This window comes from Odontesthes bonariensis, chromosome 15 (assembly GCF_027942865.1).
Source record: "Odontesthes bonariensis isolate fOdoBon6 chromosome 15, fOdoBon6.hap1, whole genome shotgun sequence".
Lineage (NCBI taxonomy): Eukaryota > Metazoa > Chordata > Actinopteri > Atheriniformes > Atherinopsidae > Odontesthes > Odontesthes bonariensis.
The window spans coordinates 4813616-4831420 of record NC_134520.1 but is presented as its reverse complement, the minus strand read 5'-3'; the positions used below and the strand labels follow the sequence as shown (position 1 = coordinate 4831420).

The 17805-nt window shown below is 41.8% G+C and overlaps 2 protein-coding genes across 3 annotated transcripts; both read left to right on the top strand.

The window, feature by feature from the left end:
* The first annotated feature begins 266 nt into the window (after positions 1-266).
* rp2 (RP2 activator of ARL3 GTPase) lies at positions 267-5487 on the top strand. 2 transcript variants are annotated; one of them, XM_075484791.1, is made up of 5 exons: positions 267-594; positions 1505-2173; positions 2915-3029; positions 3552-3637; positions 3739-5487. In XM_075484791.1, exons 1-5 carry the CDS (start codon positions 430-432, stop codon positions 3820-3822), a joined length of 1119 nt encoding a protein of 372 aa, XP_075340906.1. In that variant the 5' UTR covers positions 267-429; the 3' UTR covers positions 3823-5487. The 2 variants fall into 2 exon arrangements, with proteins under 2 accessions (XP_075340906.1, XP_075340908.1); XM_075484793.1 differs by lacking the exon at positions 267-594 and adding an exon at positions 742-985.
* A 214-nt stretch (positions 5488-5701) lies between these two features.
* Positions 5702-17760, top strand: jade3 (jade family PHD finger 3). Its single transcript, XM_075484790.1, has 12 exons — positions 5702-5876; positions 8270-8337; positions 8455-8514; positions 8604-8686; positions 8790-8947; positions 9080-9270; positions 9458-9669; positions 9811-9978; positions 10082-10198; positions 13163-13621; positions 15464-15581; positions 16331-17760. Exons 3-12 carry the CDS (start codon positions 8466-8468, stop codon positions 17140-17142), a joined length of 2367 nt encoding a protein of 788 aa, XP_075340905.1. The 5' UTR covers positions 5702-5876; positions 8270-8337; positions 8455-8465; the 3' UTR covers positions 17143-17760.
* Positions 17761-17805: the final 45 nt, after the last annotated feature.

The following is a 17805-nucleotide window of genomic DNA, read 5'->3' as shown; positions in this document are numbered from 1 at the left end:
GGGGATAATGTGTGCTAACACTACACGAATTAAGCACATTTATCTGACCTTGGAAAGAATGTTTCGTACAGTAGCCTATGTCTTATTCTTGTTTTTATTTTGTGGGCATAAACGGGAGATAAAATGTTTTCCTGGTGCGATAATTATTTTTGTTCTTGTCCCCAAAGGTCTCACGAGGGCACACCTCTCCTACGTAATTCCGTCATCCTTTCCAAGTCTTTAATTGGCTGGTGCAACTTCCACCAGGCCCTCAATTGGTTGCAAAACAAAGCTGTGAAACGGGAAGCTGAATAAGAAAAAGAAAAAAAGAAAAAAATCTTGTCAACTAAAGAGTACGTAGGTAAGCCTGTGCTCTACATTTATCGTCTGCTGCAGGCTAACGTTACTGTGAGAAAGCTGTTCAGGTCTTGTCACTACTGAAGAAGCAAAATGGGGTGCTTCTTTTCGAAGAAATCCAAAAGAAAGTCGGCAGAAAAAGAGGATCGTACGCCAACAACGACGACTGTTGAAACTACGACTACAAATAACGCGGTTCCCCTTGGCAACAACACTGACGAGGCACCGAAGCAGTACAGCTGGGATAAGAGAGAAAAGGTAAGGCGTGAGACTAAAGAAATGAAAACTTAAATGTTAAGACAATAATTGAAAACGGGTTTTATTTTGGTCAAATTCGTTGTTAACCAGTTAACTGGTTGCCTTTAAACGCCTCTTCACCTGGCGTAGTCAGTCGCTTCCAGGTAGCTAATGTTGATATGAGGCGCAGTTAGCTCCACCTTTACCCCGGAGAGAGAAGAAATGTTCTGGGGTCCGCGTAGCAAGACGTCAACAGTGACCGTCCTCCACAGTGCTTAGATCTATCAAAATTGCAGACCAGATGGATGCGTGCTTTTCTATACTGCAGTATTTAAAGTACCGCGTTCTCTTGGAGAAACATCCCGCAGCATCAAAGTATAACGTCACCACAAGATCCACCTCGAAACATTAAGTAAGACAGGAGGGGAAAAGGGCTTTGCTCAAAAGTTGGCAACTCAGTGAAGATTTGAGGTCTCTCTCTTTTTCTTTCCTACTGGCTCCGTGTAGCGGGCTTTATCTCATTATCGGATTTACCACACAACACAACGTAGCCTTAACTTAGCCTGTTCAGACATTACAGGCGTGTACGAGGCAGTGGTTCAACTTCCGTTGTGACTAATGCCCTTTTTATGTGGTATACCAGTTCATACTCTGTACTCTGAAAAACACCTGCAAGTTAATGGGTTTAACCGTCCAGTGACAAAAGTGCTCATATATTATTGTATTATTATTAAAGACACATTAAAATAGCATATTGCGTTTTGGCAGCATTTTACTAATACTGTGTAAATTTCCTTAAAGTTTGAAATGTACTTTAAATGTTGCCTCTTTTGAACTTTATATGTTTGAAGGCTATATGTTCAAAAGAGGCATGTTTATGCATCTCTGATTATACTGATTCAATCTACTTCTTGTTTTTTTTTTTACACAGGTTGACCCCAAAGACTACATGTTGACGGGGCTCAAAGATGTCACAGTGGGCCGTCTGCCCGGCAAACTGAACGGGCAACAGTTTGTCATCCAAGAGTGTGAGAACTGCAACATCTACGTGTTCGACCACTCTGCGACCATCACCATCGATGACTGTGTCAACTGCCGCATTGTTCTGGGACCTGTAAAAGGAAGTGTGTTTTTCAGAGACTGTAAAGACATCAAGTGCGTGGTGGCCTGTCAACAGTTTCGCACCCGGGACTGTAAAAAGATGGAGGTGTTCCTGTGCTGTGCCACTCAGCCCATCATCGAGTCGTCCACGGGGATGAAGTTCGGCTGCTTTCAGTACTACTACCCCGAGCTGGCCTTCCACTTCAAGGATGCCGGATTGAGTATATTCAACAACAACTGGAGCAACATCCACGACTTCACTCCAGTGTCCGGAGAGACCAACTGGAGCTTGTTGCCGGAGGCCTCAGCGGTTCTGGATTTTATTCCAGCACCAGACGCCGAATCTGAGTTCAAGTCGGTTCGGATCTCCACTGAGCCGGCACGGAGCATCGTCCCGCTGACAAAGGGAGGAAGGCGAAAGGATAGCGAAGAGTCCTGCCTCTTTGTCTTCTTTGCGGGAGACTACACCACTGCAAATGCCCGCAAACTGATTGATGAGGTGAGTATCGGAGTGAGGTGAGGCTTTATCGATACGACGTCGCTAGTTTTGAAACGTTTGAGAGAAAAGAGAGGAAGCTTCTTTTTTAATTTTTTTACCTGATTGAAATGGTAAAATTTTATAAGATGATAATAATGTATCAGAGCTCACTCACTCCATTTAATTTATCCAACACTTTGACATATCGACTTAAAGGATTGGAATTTGCTTTAGTGAGCTTATGCACCTCCAACAGGAAGTGAACAGAAATAGAACAACCCACTCACTAACCACATGATACATGAAACTAGAATGGAACAAATAATCTCTAAATCATGAAAAAAAAAACAAGGGAAGGAAGGAAGGAAGGAAGGAAGAAAAAAAGGGCTAATTTGGACACATAAAATCATCATAGATAAAACACCTGTTGGGGAACTGACAGTAACATTAGTATAGTGTTGAAGGGCATCACAAACATCTGCCTAACTGAGGGGCCTGTTTAGAGGACGCTCCAGTTTTAAGGCTTTCAACTGTGTTTGTCATTGAAACTGTCCAAGCTGCTGCTTGGAAAAATCAGAAGGAAAAAAAAAAAACATTACATAAGCATGAGACTGGATCCACATGTGATGGTAAAGAAAAAGACAAAAGTCTTCTTGCAAGATACAGCTTTACAGATCGTTTCTTCTGTGTACATTCGACAAGGACTCCTCAAAAGCTTTTCTGCTGGCTTTTAAACCACTTCATTTTATCGTCTTCGCACAGGCAGGTGCTAAAGGTTTTGTGCTGATCCAGACGAAGGAGGTCTCCATGCGTCCTGAAGATGTGAAGCGAGTGTTTCAGAATAGCGCAGATGATCTTGTGGAGTGGATCACAAAAGGTAAATTTCTTATGAGCCTTTCTTTTATTGTTCTTCATCCAATGCGTAAACTGCTCACTAATTCCGCTGCTTCTTACATACCTGCCTCATCTGACTTATCTGTTTTAAACGCCCAACAGGCATAACGCCTTCATCCCCTGCAGGTTTCAGTGACAAAGTATGGAGTGGTGGAATTTATTTTACAGCAGAGCAGAGTGAAAGACACACAAGGTGTGTCTTAAAATGCCTGAAATGCCTGCTCTGTTTCATTTGGACTCTTTCGTTCGCAGAAATATGAAAGAGAAACATTACCCTATGATCACAACTGTGCAACTGCTCTCTGAAGTTCCCCAGAAGTTAGAAATGAGTCGTGGTCAAAAAGAAATCATGATACAGCTAACTTGGCTTTGTTCTGACAAAAGAAGAAATGAGCAGAGTGAAAACATTGTGATTAACTTGATTTGGCAGTGAACGTGGATTTGACACATGGGTTAGGACTGTTGCTCTACTAAAGGACTGTCACTTTGTGTCTCACCACTAAAGGTCCCGTCATTGCCCTCGAGCTGAACGGTAATGGAGTTGTGGAAGCCTGCAAAAACCTCTCCAATGAAGTGTTCAGTGGCACCAAGGTAAACATGCAGTCTGCAGCATGTGTAGACACATAGGCTCGCTGCCTCAAGACGAGAAATCCCTCAAACCTTCAATATTTTCTGCTTTTTCTTGTCCACAGTTTTTTGTCTCCGACAACAAAAATACATCCTGTCGAGACGTGGACAGCTTCTTCAACTTCGCCGACATGCAGATGGGCCTGTAAACGATTAACGGTTGAAGCGAGCTGCCTGATGAATGAATTCTGATTATTATTATTATTGTTATTATTATTATGAACACAAGTCACGATCATTTGCCTCTTTGTGATCTTAACAAAAAACAAACGGAATGGAAATTGTTACAGACTTTGTTTGATAAAAGCCTCGAGTCGAACAAATCGGTCCCAACAACCATGAGACTGCGGAAGAAAAGTCATTCATTCCCCTTTCATTTGGAAATATTTGCTGTAAACCACTTCAACATAAGTTGCGAAGAACGCTGTGAATATTTATGTTTCTGTGAATGTATTTGGTGATTCTGTTCCTTTAATCTATTGTGAATGTAGCTCCGTGCTGTAAATTTTCTTTTAATTTAAATCGTATCTTTTCGTTACTGTTTGAAGCAGTTTGGGGAGAAAAGCACAAGAATGCCTGAGGGACTGTGTTTTATATGTGGCAATTCTGAAAAAGATTTATTTGTGTACGTGTTTTAGATAATGGACCTTTTTTTTTCTTTTCCTTTGTTTAAAATGTGAATCTTTGAAACATGCAGTGTAGGCGATGACTTCATCTTTATTGATTGTGTGTTAGGCCAAACCCAGATTGTGAAAGGTTGGGTGTATCTTACTGTGCAGTCAGATCAACTGATCTGTTTCCACAAAATTTTCAGGTTGTGATCATTTATTTATTTATTTTTTTAATAATTTGTAATATTTGTTTTATACTCCATTGAATGTCTTTGTATAGACACAAATCCACATCCATTCAAACTTTTTTTTGTGAAAGCGTGATTATTTTGTACTCGATGACTGAAGGAAAGCTTGAGCCAGCGCCAGTCTCTAGTCAACGTAAATCATCCGTCCTCCTTAGTTTGAATCGTTTCCATCGTTGCTGTTACTTTTAAGGTTGACATTTCCACAAGCGGAATCTATTATTTGAGAAACAGACATCAGGGAAAAGGGAAGGATTCTGCTTCCTCTTTGTGACCTCGGCTTGTTGGGTTTCTTTTTTCTTTTTGTCAACAGCTTCTAAAGTTCAGTTTCAGTGTTTTTCATTTTAAGAAGAGACTGAAAATGGAGAAGAAAAAAAAACATTTGTAACTTTGGGCGTTTGATATGCGATTTACATGTCATCAATGAGTGAATTACTTTCCTTGGTAATTTATACAATGGGCCACGTATGCCATTTTTCTAGCATTTTTCAGGAGAGTGAATCATGATGAGTTTCACTAAGGAGTTCACTACAGATGTCCTCCTTAGTGATTCACAGTGTGCAGCTCTTGTCTCAGCTGTTTCACTTCCACTTAAGGAAAATGATACAACTCCATAGCTAAATGTCCCAGTCAATATCAAGTAGCTGGAACTGGCTCTCATCTTAAAAAAAAAATTAAAACTAATAAAATAAATCTAGCACATTGCAGATTCTGTTGACGCTAAATCAAGCCTCATATATCAATTTTGTACAGTTGCCTTTTAAAAACATATATAGGGACTTTATGTGAGTGCACATTTGTATTTGTATACTTTTTGTACTTAAGCGTACGGTTTTGTAGAGCACATCTGTGAAGAAACATTTGTCTGTAATTTGGTTCAACGTTTTAAGTGACATTCTGTCTTCATGAAATTGTACAGTCACATTAAAATCCGTAGAATATCCGTTTTGCTTGACCAGTCATTTAGATTTAGCGTGTTATATATATATATATATATATATATATATATATACACACACATACATACATACATACATACATATAGAGAGAGAGAAATGGTTGTTGTTGTTTCTATGGATTATCGACGCCAGTATGAAAATCGAGCGCACCCTCGGTGGACGGAAATCCGGCGGGGTTTAGGACCCAAACGGGAGGCGCGGTACAATAGAGGTGTTGTGCCGTGGTGGTGAACAGACTGCTGTCCTAGAGATTCCCACTGAGTGGTGGGATACAAAAAAACCCCCAACATATTAAATATAGCTTATAATAGAGCTCATACATTTACAAGTATATGTTTGTACGGCCTGTGTGACTGGAATAAAGCGGACAGCGAAACGTGGACTGAAGGTAAGATGGGAGGAATGTGAACAATATGCTCGTGTGTTCAGTGGGGTTCAGTGTGCCAGGATTTGTCCTGGATGGTTTATTCAGGCCACGGGGCCTTCTCCTTTTCTGCTATCCCATTGCCATGTCTCATTCTTTACTTTATAAATGTCAACGTCTATAAGGTTAATGTCTGTCTATAAGGTTACTATTGTCCACATTGAGTTTTAAACCCAGTGAGCTAGACAAATACTCGCCTTAATGTCTTTAGGAAGTGACATCTTTGTACGACGGTGGCGCCATGTTTGACTTCGTAGCTTGCGGTGCAGCTTCTCTCAGGCCTGCGTGTGCGTGTTTGGCGCCAATACTCCTCTTTAGGTAAAACCCTTACATGCTTTACATAGGTTTTTGTCATAAAAACGCTTTCCTACTCGTCGCTCAGTGAAATCCTTTGTAACAGCTAGACATACCGTGTGGGAAACCACACGAAGAAAGGCGTGTATATACAAAAAGTGGCAGCCGCGGTTTAGTCCAAGTTTCTTATCTCATAATTTGGGGTTTTTGAACACTGGGATGTTATATCCGTTCAATACCAGCAGCTTCTCACCAGTTTATAGTCATATTGTCAATTGACAGTCAGGAAATAGACGATGTTGTATGTAGGTAAGCCGCTCTTTTTTTCCCCTTCTAATGTGCTGACGTCCGGTTGACTTCTGTCTTTATTTGGCCTCAGTGGAGAGAAACTAGAGGAGAGTCCTCCCGCTGTTATGAGCAAGAAAAAGTGGAATACAACCACAGACAAACCAACGCAAACTGTTTTGGTCCTCAGAAACATTGTTAGCATTGTGTGTAGCTGTCACACAGTCCAACATTAAATATCCACAACACAAAATAAAAGTTAGGCCTTGCAATATCTAGTTTTTATGTTGCCATATAAGTGATATATAAGACAATACAATCTACCAATACTTCACAGGGACATAAAGCATAAAAAGCACATCACCCACATGTGAGCAAATGGTACCGATAATTATTTTTGCATTAAAACACGACTTGCATCTCTTAGAAAATTGAGAGAGGTAAATTTCCTGTCATTGAACTATTAGGTTAATTATTTCAGCTTTAGTGCTTTAAAAAGGCAGAAACAATATAAAGCTGTGCTCTTTCAAGAAAACTCAAATCAACGAATGAAAGCAGAGATGAAGCCGGTTGACCGATTTGGATGCTGTGCTGCTGGAATAATTCCTGCTGGTACATCACCTTTTCACATCTGTTATGATGCGTAACCATGGCAGCGGGTAAGTTGTTTGCAAGTGGAAGCGGTTGTTTGATCTCTCCGAAGCCCAAGTAATTCCTGGAAATAAGTTTCCAGATCAAGGCGAGTTGAAGAGGAGATGTCAAGGATGCAGAGCACTAACAAAACGCAGGAAAAGGAGGAGGAAGGAAAGGAAAGGAAACCGTTTCTTACCTTGATCGTCATGGGAAACGGGAGAATGCTGGTGGGTAAACTGGGAAAAACGTGGAGCCCTGACAAGGACGCAGCGGGAATATCAGGAAAACTACAGGCAGACGGAGAATTGTTGAACTGTTGGCGAGTTCTTGGCCATGTTGTCTGCTGAGAGAGTTCACCTGTTTAATCCTGCCAACCCTGGGTGTGAACTACAACATCCAAGATTTCAACCACAGCTCTCTGCTACTCCTCAAATAGCTCAATGTTTGTCAGATGTTTTTAATTTAATTTGGTTATCAATCTATAAAAATAGTGTGTTATTAAAAAGATTATATCTCAGCAGGATACTTTCCCTTCGGGTAGTGATAAATGATTATTGAATAGTATTGAACAGTTTCATGAACTTGACATAACTTACCATATATCTTTTACTAATGAGTTTATCAGTGTCAGATCTCGATTGGCTGAAGACAGGAAGTTTGATGTATTTAAAGATGCAGATGCTGAGCGTTCTGAGTGCTCTCCTGTGCTTTTTGTTGCAGAGGAAACGGTAGTTCTGCGCGTGAACATGGTGTAGATCGCTGTGATCAGTTATAAACTGCTTGATATTTTTTGTCAGCAGTTGCCGTTGGTGTGTTTTACTTTTACTATGGTATAGAGAGGAACTGGCTCCGTGCCTTCTCCTCCTCCTGCCCCTCCTGTCCCCATGGGGAATGCGAGGCATGTCCTGTCTGTTGAAACAGCGTACTGTATGTGGGGCTATGCTTGAGTTTCCAAGCATTTTGAAACCTGAATGAGTCCTCCCAGTGGTTCAGTGGGCTAAATGCACATACTGCTGGCTTGTGTTGTACTATTAAGTTTCACTTCCATTCAGTTGCTTACAATAGAAAAATATTTTTTTTTAAATCAGAAAACCCTGTATAATGTTCAGGTATTCCTCTGAATGACTTCTTTTTCTTTTTTGCAGATATGAAATAAATTGCTAATTACTCATCAGAAGAATCCACTAGCATGCTCTTCAATGTGAAATTTATGGTAACTATCCTTTTATTTGTTCACAAGTAATGCTCACATTTTTAAATCATTTTTACCAAACCAACCTTAACTGAATTTCATATTCTGATGTCTGCACCCTCCCGTTCTCTTCTGCAGGATGTTACAGGATGAAACGTCTCAGGTTGTCCAGCAGCAGTGACAGTTCTGACAATGAGAGTGAGTAATCTGTCCGAAAGACCTCGTAGCCTAAACTGTAGTTCATACCCTACGTTTCTCTTTAATTCAAACTCTCTGTCTTCATTTAGGTCCTTCGACCTCTTTCAGCTCTTCAAACAAATATGGCAGTCTACCTGGAACCCCGGCCTCCAACCCAAAGAAACCGGCTGAAGTAAGAGCAGTCCTTACCATTAGACCTTGTGCTTAGTCAGTTTGGTTAGACGTCAGGGCCAGAGGTTGACTTCCTGGGTTCTCTGCGTCTTCCCTCATAACAGGTGTTCAGAAAAGACCTGATAAGTGCCATGAAGCTGCCGGACTCCCACCATGTCTCCCCAGAGGACTACTACTTGCTCGCAGACACCTGGAAGCAGGAGTGGGAGAAAGGGGTCCAGGTGCCGGCGAGCCCAGACACCATCCCTGAGCCGTCAGTCAGGTGCGCCTTCTCAGAGTTCTTACAGTTGCTGAACCATTCAAAGTGTGCTTCTGTTCTCTTTTACAGGTTCGTTTTGTATTACAAAGAGCCTTCCAGTGCTGACAGATTTTTGGTTGTGTCATTTGGGTTCAGAGTTATTGCGGAGAGGTCCAAAGAAGTGCTTTACACCCACCAGAAGAAGTACCTCCAATGTGCGAGCCAGGAATCAACAGAACCGGGATACGTCAACATCAAGGAGCTGGCAGAGGCCATGTGTCGCTACGATCTGGACGACATGGACCTCTTCTGGCTGCACGTACTCAATCGGGAGCTAGACCGCATGGGTACGGAATGTGATCATAAAGAGGTTATAATAAGATCACCACTGTGATCTCCCAGTGATGTCAGATAGCGAAGTCAGCATCTAAAGGGGCTAACACAGCTTGCCATTAAACCATTAGAATATCTGTTTTTGTGCGTTGCATCAATGTTACATCCATGTGGGGTTGCTATTCCCGGTGTGTCTTCCAGGGGAGGAGCCCATAGATGAGCTGACAATGGAGCGAGCTATGGAGGCCCTGGAGAGGCAGTGCCATGACAACATGCAGCACGCCATCGAAACCGTAGAGGGTCTGGGGATTGAATATGATGAGGATGTTATCTGCGACGTGTGTCGCTCCCCAGACAGCGAAGAAGGGAATGACATGGTGTTCTGTGACAAGTGCAACATCTGCGTTCACCAGGTAGGGCTCATCTGTGCGCACCTCTGATCATGCAGTCAGCAAGTTGGCTCAGTATTTATGTCAACTGGTTATTTACACATAAAAGCATAAAAGCACCTGTGCGACATCACATGAAATCCTAACTAGATTCTCTTCCCACAGGCTTGTTATGGCATTGTCAAAGTGCCTGTTGGAAACTGGCTCTGTAGGACGTGCGTTCTCAGTATCGATCCACAGTGCCTTCTGTGTCCCCAGAAGGGCGGCGCCATGAAGGCTACACGTGCCGGCACCAAGTGGGCACATGTAAGCTGTGCCCTGTGGATACCGGAGGTACACAGCACCTACAGCATTGTACTTTGTTTGTTCCTCATTTCTCTGCAACAAGTGCTTCAATAAGCTTTTATGGTGCTGTGTGTGTGGTGTTATTGAGCAGGTGAGCATCGCGTGTCCTGAGCGGATGGAGCCCATCACTAAAATCTCCCACATTCCACCCAGTCGCTGGTCTCTCATCTGCAGTCTGTGTAAACTGAAAACAGGTGCATGTATCCAGGTAAGTGTGGGTCTTTGTGATCGCTGGTTGTGTTCATATGAAAGCTAGTAATTACAGGATAATCTTTCATTTATATACACACACACACACACACACATATATACTTTTCCCTCTAAACAAGCAATCAACTCACTGCTATAAATCAGTCATTCATGTATTTACAATAATGCTTTATACATATATCATATAATTATCTAGCTTTATATTAAACATACATAAACAAGATTGGTAATCTGCATTTCCTGAAATGTCAAACTTCAACCCCAGTTCTATGTAAAATGGAAAAAAAATTAAATTAAATAAATTAACCTCATAAACCAATATGACACAATATATGATCATGAGCCAAAATACCTGTTAGTTTTATGTTGTACCTCCTTGGGCTCTCATGACGGCTTGAATTCTTTAACGTATGGACTTCGCTCATTAAAAATGTCGTTCTTCACCGACCGGTTTAAACTTTCTTGTGAATTTAGTTGCTGGATCAGCTTTGCAGGTTTGATCCAGCAAAAACCTGAATAAACCGGATTAAGATGCAGACTGTTGCATGTCATATAGTCTTTTCTCTTTGCTCTGTGGTAATATTCCTTCAAAATCATCCTGAAAAATGACCTCAACATCACCAACCCTCCTTCTGACTGATGGAATGTAAAAAGTGTCAAAAACTTTCATGTCCACCTGTGCAAAGCCTGCCGCCTCCCCCGGTCCTTTACCTGACATCAAACCCATATCACCAGTGATTGTGAAGGCAGTTATCCTCATATGTTTCTGGAAACTATCTTTTCCAATGTTTCCACTGACAGCTTCCTTTTTGGGCCATGTTTCCTTTCAATCAGTCATGTGCAACGGCTTGTAAAACTCTTTCAGGACCTTCTTTCGACTGCTCACGTATTAGCATATTTGTTCAAAAGAAAAATTAAACACTTAATTAGAATGTTGCAAAGAAATTCTAATGATTAACAAAGATAATTTCATCTTCTTTCATCACCATTTGCATTCCACTCCATATTAACTAAGTTGCAGCTAATGCAGATTAGTGTTTGACGGCATACCGATACTAGAAAGGTATCATGATACCCTGACGCAAAAAACAATGCGATACGTTCTTTTTTTAGTATCGATACTTCTCTTAAAATAACGTTCTGTGTCTGTGCAGCGAGCCATGCCAAGTCTGTCATTCTGTGGTGACACTCCATGCACGCAGGGGCTAGTGGGCGTGCTTAACTTGCTTTCCTCCTCAGCTCGCGCACTCAGCTACACGCAGCAGCAGGTGAGTGAGGGAGAGAGTAACGCTAGAGATGGCGACAAGTTCGTAAACACAAACGTCGGGAGAACCGAAATCTGGAATTATTTTGCTTACCTCGCAGATACTGAGGGCAAGCCAACAGACGCACTGAAGCCGGTGTGTAAGACATGCTACAAAGGAGTGCAGACGAAGGGAGGGAACACGTCTAACATGGCAAAAGCACCTCGCTGACAGAAATCCTCTGCTTTATAAAGAATTCAAAGACCGACAGGTTAGAGAATGTGACTGAAATCACCATTAGCCCTACACGAACAGCCCCTTTCTTATCGAGTGTACGAAACAACATTTTTCCCCAACACTTGTCGAGGTAGCGACTGTAGGCTATTCTTACCATAGAGCCATTATCATTCTCAACTGGTTAGCTTATGAAAGGGCATGTTGTTCACGCTAGTAATGTTGACTTAAGCATAACTTGCAAACGCTATTTAATATTCTATCAGTTCTGGTAATGTCATGGCATATATGCCGTTTTGTTAATAATTATTTCTAGGTGGACATTTCAAATAAGTGACATATTGCAGAAATTCAGAGTTTGAGAGAGGGTGTATTTGGGATTTCATTGTTCATGAGGAAAGCAATAATTTTATTTTTGTTAAAGTGTTACAGTGCCGCCGCCGCTGCGGCCCTCCCCCCCCTCCCCCCCTTTCTGTCTTCTCAAACCCCAGCTGGTCGAGGCGGATGGCCACCCTTCCTGAGTCTGGTTCTGCCAGAGGTTTCTTCCTGTTAAAAGGGAGTCGTTTCTCTCCACAGTCGCCTCAGGCACGCTCAGGCCGGGAGATTGGACCGAAAAACAAAAAGTTTTCAGTGCAATCTGTTGGTTTTCTTAGCAAGGAAATTGTTTTTGAATTGGCTCTATATGAACGAATTGGATTATTTTATGAATTATGATTATTATTAATTAATTGAATTCCAATTGGCTTGAATTGGACTTACTATCTAAGTGCCTTGAGATGACATTTGTTGTATTTGGCGCTATATAAATAAAAATGAATTGAATTGAATTGAATTAAAGCATGTTCAGTAGCTATTTATTTTGGCAATTATATATTTTTTTAATTATTTATTCTGAGTGTAAAGGTTGAAATACTTCACTGCAATTCTCTGACGTACGTTTGTCCACCATAGTGTAATGGCATATACCATGTAGTGGCATGTTTTGTTTTGTTTAAAATAAAATAGTATTTTAAATATGTAAGTCGGTCATTAATGTGTTCACTTTTCAAACGTTGATATTGGACAGAAAAGTAGCTTGTTAAGCAAAAGCCAATATGCTAACAGAAGAGATTGTGCTCATACTTGCTCTGTAGTAATTTGCTCAAACGGCAGGAAAGGAGCAAGCTGCTGAAAATTAAATTATAGTGAGACCGAGCTGGACCATTATTAATCTCTTTTCCAGATTTTTTTTTTTTTTTAGATTTTCGCCGTGGTATCGGTTCAGTATCGAGGTATTTATGGCAGGTATCGTATCAAAGTCAAAATTTTGGTATCGGAACAACACTAATGCAGATCTAAGTACATAAAAATCACGTTGACTTAAGCTTCCGTCTCTCTTCTCAATGTGTAAATTCGTAAATCCTGCCCTTGCAGCCATCTTGTTTCCTACAGAAATTGTTTTATAGTCTCTGAATGTGTTGTCTCCTTTTCCATTCTGCTCACAGTGTTCGGTAAAGAACTGCACGATTCCCTTCCATGTGACGTGTGCCTTTGAGCACAGCCTGGAGATGAAGACCATCCTGGATGAGGGGGATGAAGTTAAGTTTAAGTCCTACTGCCTTAAGCACAGCAAGTGCAAATCTGGCGAGGCTGGCTTGAGCCCAGCTCGCTCTAAACCCCCCGGAGAAGCAGGGAAGGTGGGCCAGCGGGCACAAAGACTGCAGGAGCTGGAGGAGGAGTTCTATACTTTAATCCAGCTGGAGGAGCTGGCTCAGGCCCTCGGGCTCTCCGAGCGCCTGGTGGACTTCATCTATCAGTACTGGAAGCTTAAGAGGAAATCCAACTTTAACAAAGCTCTGCTGCCCCCTAAAGAGGAGGAGGAGAACCTGGTGCTGCAGCCTCAGGAGGACAGCATCCACACACGCATGCGGATGTTCATGCACCTGCGACAGGATTTGGAGCGGGTGGGTGCTCTCTGCTTTATTCTGCAGTGTAGGAACCTTTAGTGCTGAGTCTTTGTCTTTTAGCCTGCAGAGCAAGTCCAGAGCATTTCTCAGACTACAGTATTGTGTTAATTACGTTCATTTTAAAGATTCAGTTTCAATGGCCTCCGATAGTTTGGATTAGACTAGAATTCACATTTATTTTGAGCCCTGTTTAGTCATCAGTTTTTGTTATCTTTCAAGCATATTTGACATACATGTATGAAATACATCAAGTCTTTTAAAGCTGCCGTTGGCAGGTTTTCAAAATTGCGAATTTTTAATATTCTACTTCCAGAATCCCATGACAGTTCAGGCTAATATTACTAAAAAAAAGTTGCCGACGGCAGCTTTAAGTTTGTTTTGAAATGTTACTCAATTTCTTGAGCAAAACTCTTGTCATAAATGATTTTATATATACAGGGTGTCCACAAAGTCTCTTTACAATTAAAAAAATTTATTACAAAAGCAAATGAACAGACAAAAATGTGGAAATTGTCACAAAATGAGGAGTAGATATTACGTTGTTTTTTTTTACTAATTTAATACACCTCCATATGGGCACCATTAGTCGCACGAAGCACATCAAGACGGTACTCGATTTCTTGCCATTTTCGCTGTAACATAACCTCATCAATGGTGGCAATGGCATCAGCGATCTTTTGCCTTAGATCAGTGATGGCCAGCGTCTTCGTTCGATAAACACGATATCTTTAACATGACCCCATAGAAAGAAGTCCAGGGGAGTGATATCTGGTGAACGAGGCGGCCAGGGAATTGGACCATCCCTTTGTTCTTGGTCGTGCACTCGTCCCCTTATCCAGCACTGTCCCTGTCTCTTGTGCCATGCACGAAATGACGGACATGACGGGGGATCTCTTCCATACTTAGTTCTGTAGTTTTGCTGAGTCTGCGTATCCGACTTTGTTTCAGCAAACCATGACGCACATTGTGCCTTTTCTTGAGGAGTAGCCATTTTTTAGTGGTCCATCGGTACCTCTTTCTATTACAAGATACCTGAAATACACAAATGCTAGGTGATTTAAAAACTTTGATTAATACTGAGTACATAGAACAAATTTGAATAAGATATCTCATCAGTTGCCTTTGTAAAATATCTTTTAAATTGTAAAGAGACTTCATGGACACCCTGTGTGTGTGTGTGTGTGTGTATATATATATATATATATATACATGCATTGTTTTAAACCATATAAAATCACATTTCTCATCCACGCACACAAGCAGAAAAACTGCAGATAGTGCAGAAAGTGCAACAGATGCATAAAATTATATCCGAGTCCGGAAGAAAAGCTTACTGCAGTCTGCATGAAGAGTGCCACTTGCAATCCAGCTACATAACAACCCTTTATTTAAAGCAACAGAAGGAGGGAATTTAAAGAGCAGTGTAATGGTAGAGACCTCGGGGCAATCGAGAATTTGTGGCAAGACTTTTGAAATGCAGTTCCCAGTCGATAAAATTGAAGGCAAAGCCTGTAGCACTGAGGCTGATGTATTCCCATAGACACAAGGCTTTAATTTGTAACTAGATTCGACTTCAGAGCTGAATCCAAATGCGCAGTGAGGCTGTAACTTGAGCAGCATCTTGCCATCTCTTGATAAAAGCCCTCAATTATTCCTAAAACTGCTTAGAAATGGATAAAACTAGTTTTATGAGGAAAACTTAGAACTTGTCTGTGTTTTGAGTGAGTAATTTAGTTTATCTTCCAATTCCAGATGAAGAAAAACCAGTTGTTTTTGTTTAACATCTGACATTAACTGGATCAGTGCAGCTGAGTGTTTGATGTTGTTCCCATTGTGCAGGTGAGGAACTTGTGTTACATGGTGAGTCGGCGGGAGAAGCTGAAGCTGTTGCAGAGTAAAGCTCAGGAGCAGATGTTCAACTTGCACGTGAAGCTCATGAACCATGAGCTGTCAGCTGGTGAGCACAAAAGGAAAATAATTGTCTACATATCTTCTTTTTTTAATCAGTGGGCAACAATCCCATAATTACCATGTAGCATGATTTATTTTTTTATTTTTTTCCCCCCACTTTCAGGATAGTTCGTTGTTTAGATATTTCTTTCCTCGCCATCTTCCTTGGGAGAACTTTTTAATCTCAGCATTGAAAAACCAAGATTCTATTTAAAGAAAAATTAAACATAAAACACTTCCTGGTGTGTTTTTATGTCCCTGAACTGTTTGATTAACGTCCAATCTTCAGCATCGATCTTTTCAGATCTCAAATTGGGGTTTTTATCTGAAGTGCCACACATGTCACTTTTGCCCTCCCACCGCTTCTAAAATGAATCTGGAGCATTTGGTTTTGTTCTCAGGCTTTAGAAATTCTATCTCCTGATGGGAGACATGGGCTCAATCCCATTTCCTCCCCCTGGCCCTACCCTTTTGTTGGGTGTGTGACCCTTTTGTTCTGGATATCAAAGAGTAGTGATCATTTAGCCATCCAAATGGCTGCCAGCACCTGGTTGAGAGCGAAATGACCACTACTCCTTGGAGTAAAGGAAAAGACGCATCTTAAATTTGCGAGACAGGGCCAAGTCAAATGGTAGGAAAAGCTGCAGGGCGGGGGCTGCATTCTCAGGTTCTGGTATTCTGGTTTTCTGACTACTGCAGCTTTAAGATTTAGTTGTTTTTCCCAATCTCAAACTTGTTTGTCCTTATCTCCCAAAGGTCTTCCTGCTTCATTCCCTATTGAGAATATGCTGTTTCACCCTCCTCCGAGGATCACTCTTAAACTGAAGATGCCCAAAGCGTCAAGTTTCGGAAATGCAAATCCTAATTCCAAATCTGGAAATGGGCCGCTCTGCCCAGACAATAGCGGTAATGTTACAGAACTTGCTGCTGAGGGGCTGGGCCAAGGAAAGCCTCAGCTGCACAGCCGAGGTATCAAAGAGGAGCGCTCCAATGGCCGAATGTCTTCCTCAAGCCACTCCAGCAGCACGTCACTGGCAGCTAAACCTACTGGCAAACCTTTAGCTTTGCATGCAGCGCTCCACGGCCATTCATCCAATAGTAATGGAAAATTGGACCAGGACCGAGCATGTAGGGCCAAAGCTAATGGTGTCTTAGAGAAGTTGGTGGCTCAAAAGGACAGTTCTTGTCAGACGCCTAATGACCGGGACACTTCGAAGGAAGCTTTAGACAAGAGTAGCTTTCGCAAGTGTGCCATGGAACACTTTGGCAGGTCTTTCAAAGAGGCTACTATTAACTTGGTACGGACAACAGAGGACCTGCGGGCCTCAGACAAACTGTCCCGGAAGAGCTCAGCTAAAGAGAGACTATGGGCCAAGCCTGTGCCTGAACACAAAGTGAAAAGCATGCGGTCTTACCAGGACAGTGATGGATACTGCCCTGACCTGGAGCTCAGTGATTCGGAGCCAGAGGCTAAAGGGAGGCATAGGCAGCAGGTCAGGCTTCCACAGCCTAATGCTGCAAAGAAAGGAAAGCAGTCACTGAGTTCCAGACACAGCGCCCAAAGGTGACGGCTGTCCGTTCACCCCACCCACTGCGGCCAATCTCTCCGCACCCTCTGGCAATCTTGGTCAAGTGGTGGGCCAATCTCTCGGAACACACATCTATCAGGGACCAAGCCACAGTGCTGATGGTGTTGTAACATGAACCAGAAGACACACAACTAGGAACAGCATGAAGGGTATTGTTTTTAAGAATATCATTCTGTAAGACCAATGCAAAAACCGCCGTGTGTCAACTTTGGGTGGAGAGAAACAAATTTGACTGTCACTTGAGATTATCATGCTTGCCTTTTATTTGTGGCCAAGATTACAATTGTACTCCACAAACACCACATCCAGGTTCAATTCGACTTTGTACAAGAAATGTTCAAACTGCGATGTCAAGAATTTTTAATTGAACCATAAATGTTCCACCTTTTTGTTACTACGATTATACAGACTTGCATCACGCGGCTGAGCTGTTTTACCACAGAGAAATCGGTGCTGATGTTGTGAGATTTGTCAAGTAGGGGAGTCTTGTGTTTTGTTTTGGTTTTTTTTAAACACAACTGCCTTCTGTGTGTAGGAATGCTTCTCTCTCAACTCTTATGGTTCTGCTGGTTCAAATAAAACACAGTGTAAACACTACGTTTGTGTCTAAAAATGGGAAGGGGGGGTACACTTGCATTCTAC

Bases quoted from the DNA above. Each gene is read 5' to 3' on its own strand.
- rp2 (XM_075484791.1), top strand. From the start codon at position 430: ATGGGGTGCTTCTTTTCGAAGAAATCCAAAAGAAAGTCGGCAGAAAAA. The intron at 595-1,504 runs GTAAGGCGTGAG...TTTTTTACACAG, and splicing joins GCTGGGATAAGAGAGAAAAG to GTTGACCCCAAAGACTACAT. The intron at 2,174-2,914 runs GTGAGTATCGGA...GTCTTCGCACAG, and splicing joins CCCGCAAACTGATTGATGAG to GCAGGTGCTAAAGGTTTTGT.
- jade3 (XM_075484790.1), top strand. From the start codon at position 8,466: ATGAAACGTCTCAGGTTGTCCAGCAGCAGTGACAGTTCTGACAATGAG. The intron at 8,687-8,789 runs GTAAGAGCAGTC...CCCTCATAACAG, and splicing joins ACCCAAAGAAACCGGCTGAA to GTGTTCAGAAAAGACCTGAT. The intron at 9,979-10,081 runs GTACACAGCACC...GTTATTGAGCAG, and splicing joins GTGCCCTGTGGATACCGGAG to GTGAGCATCGCGTGTCCTGA.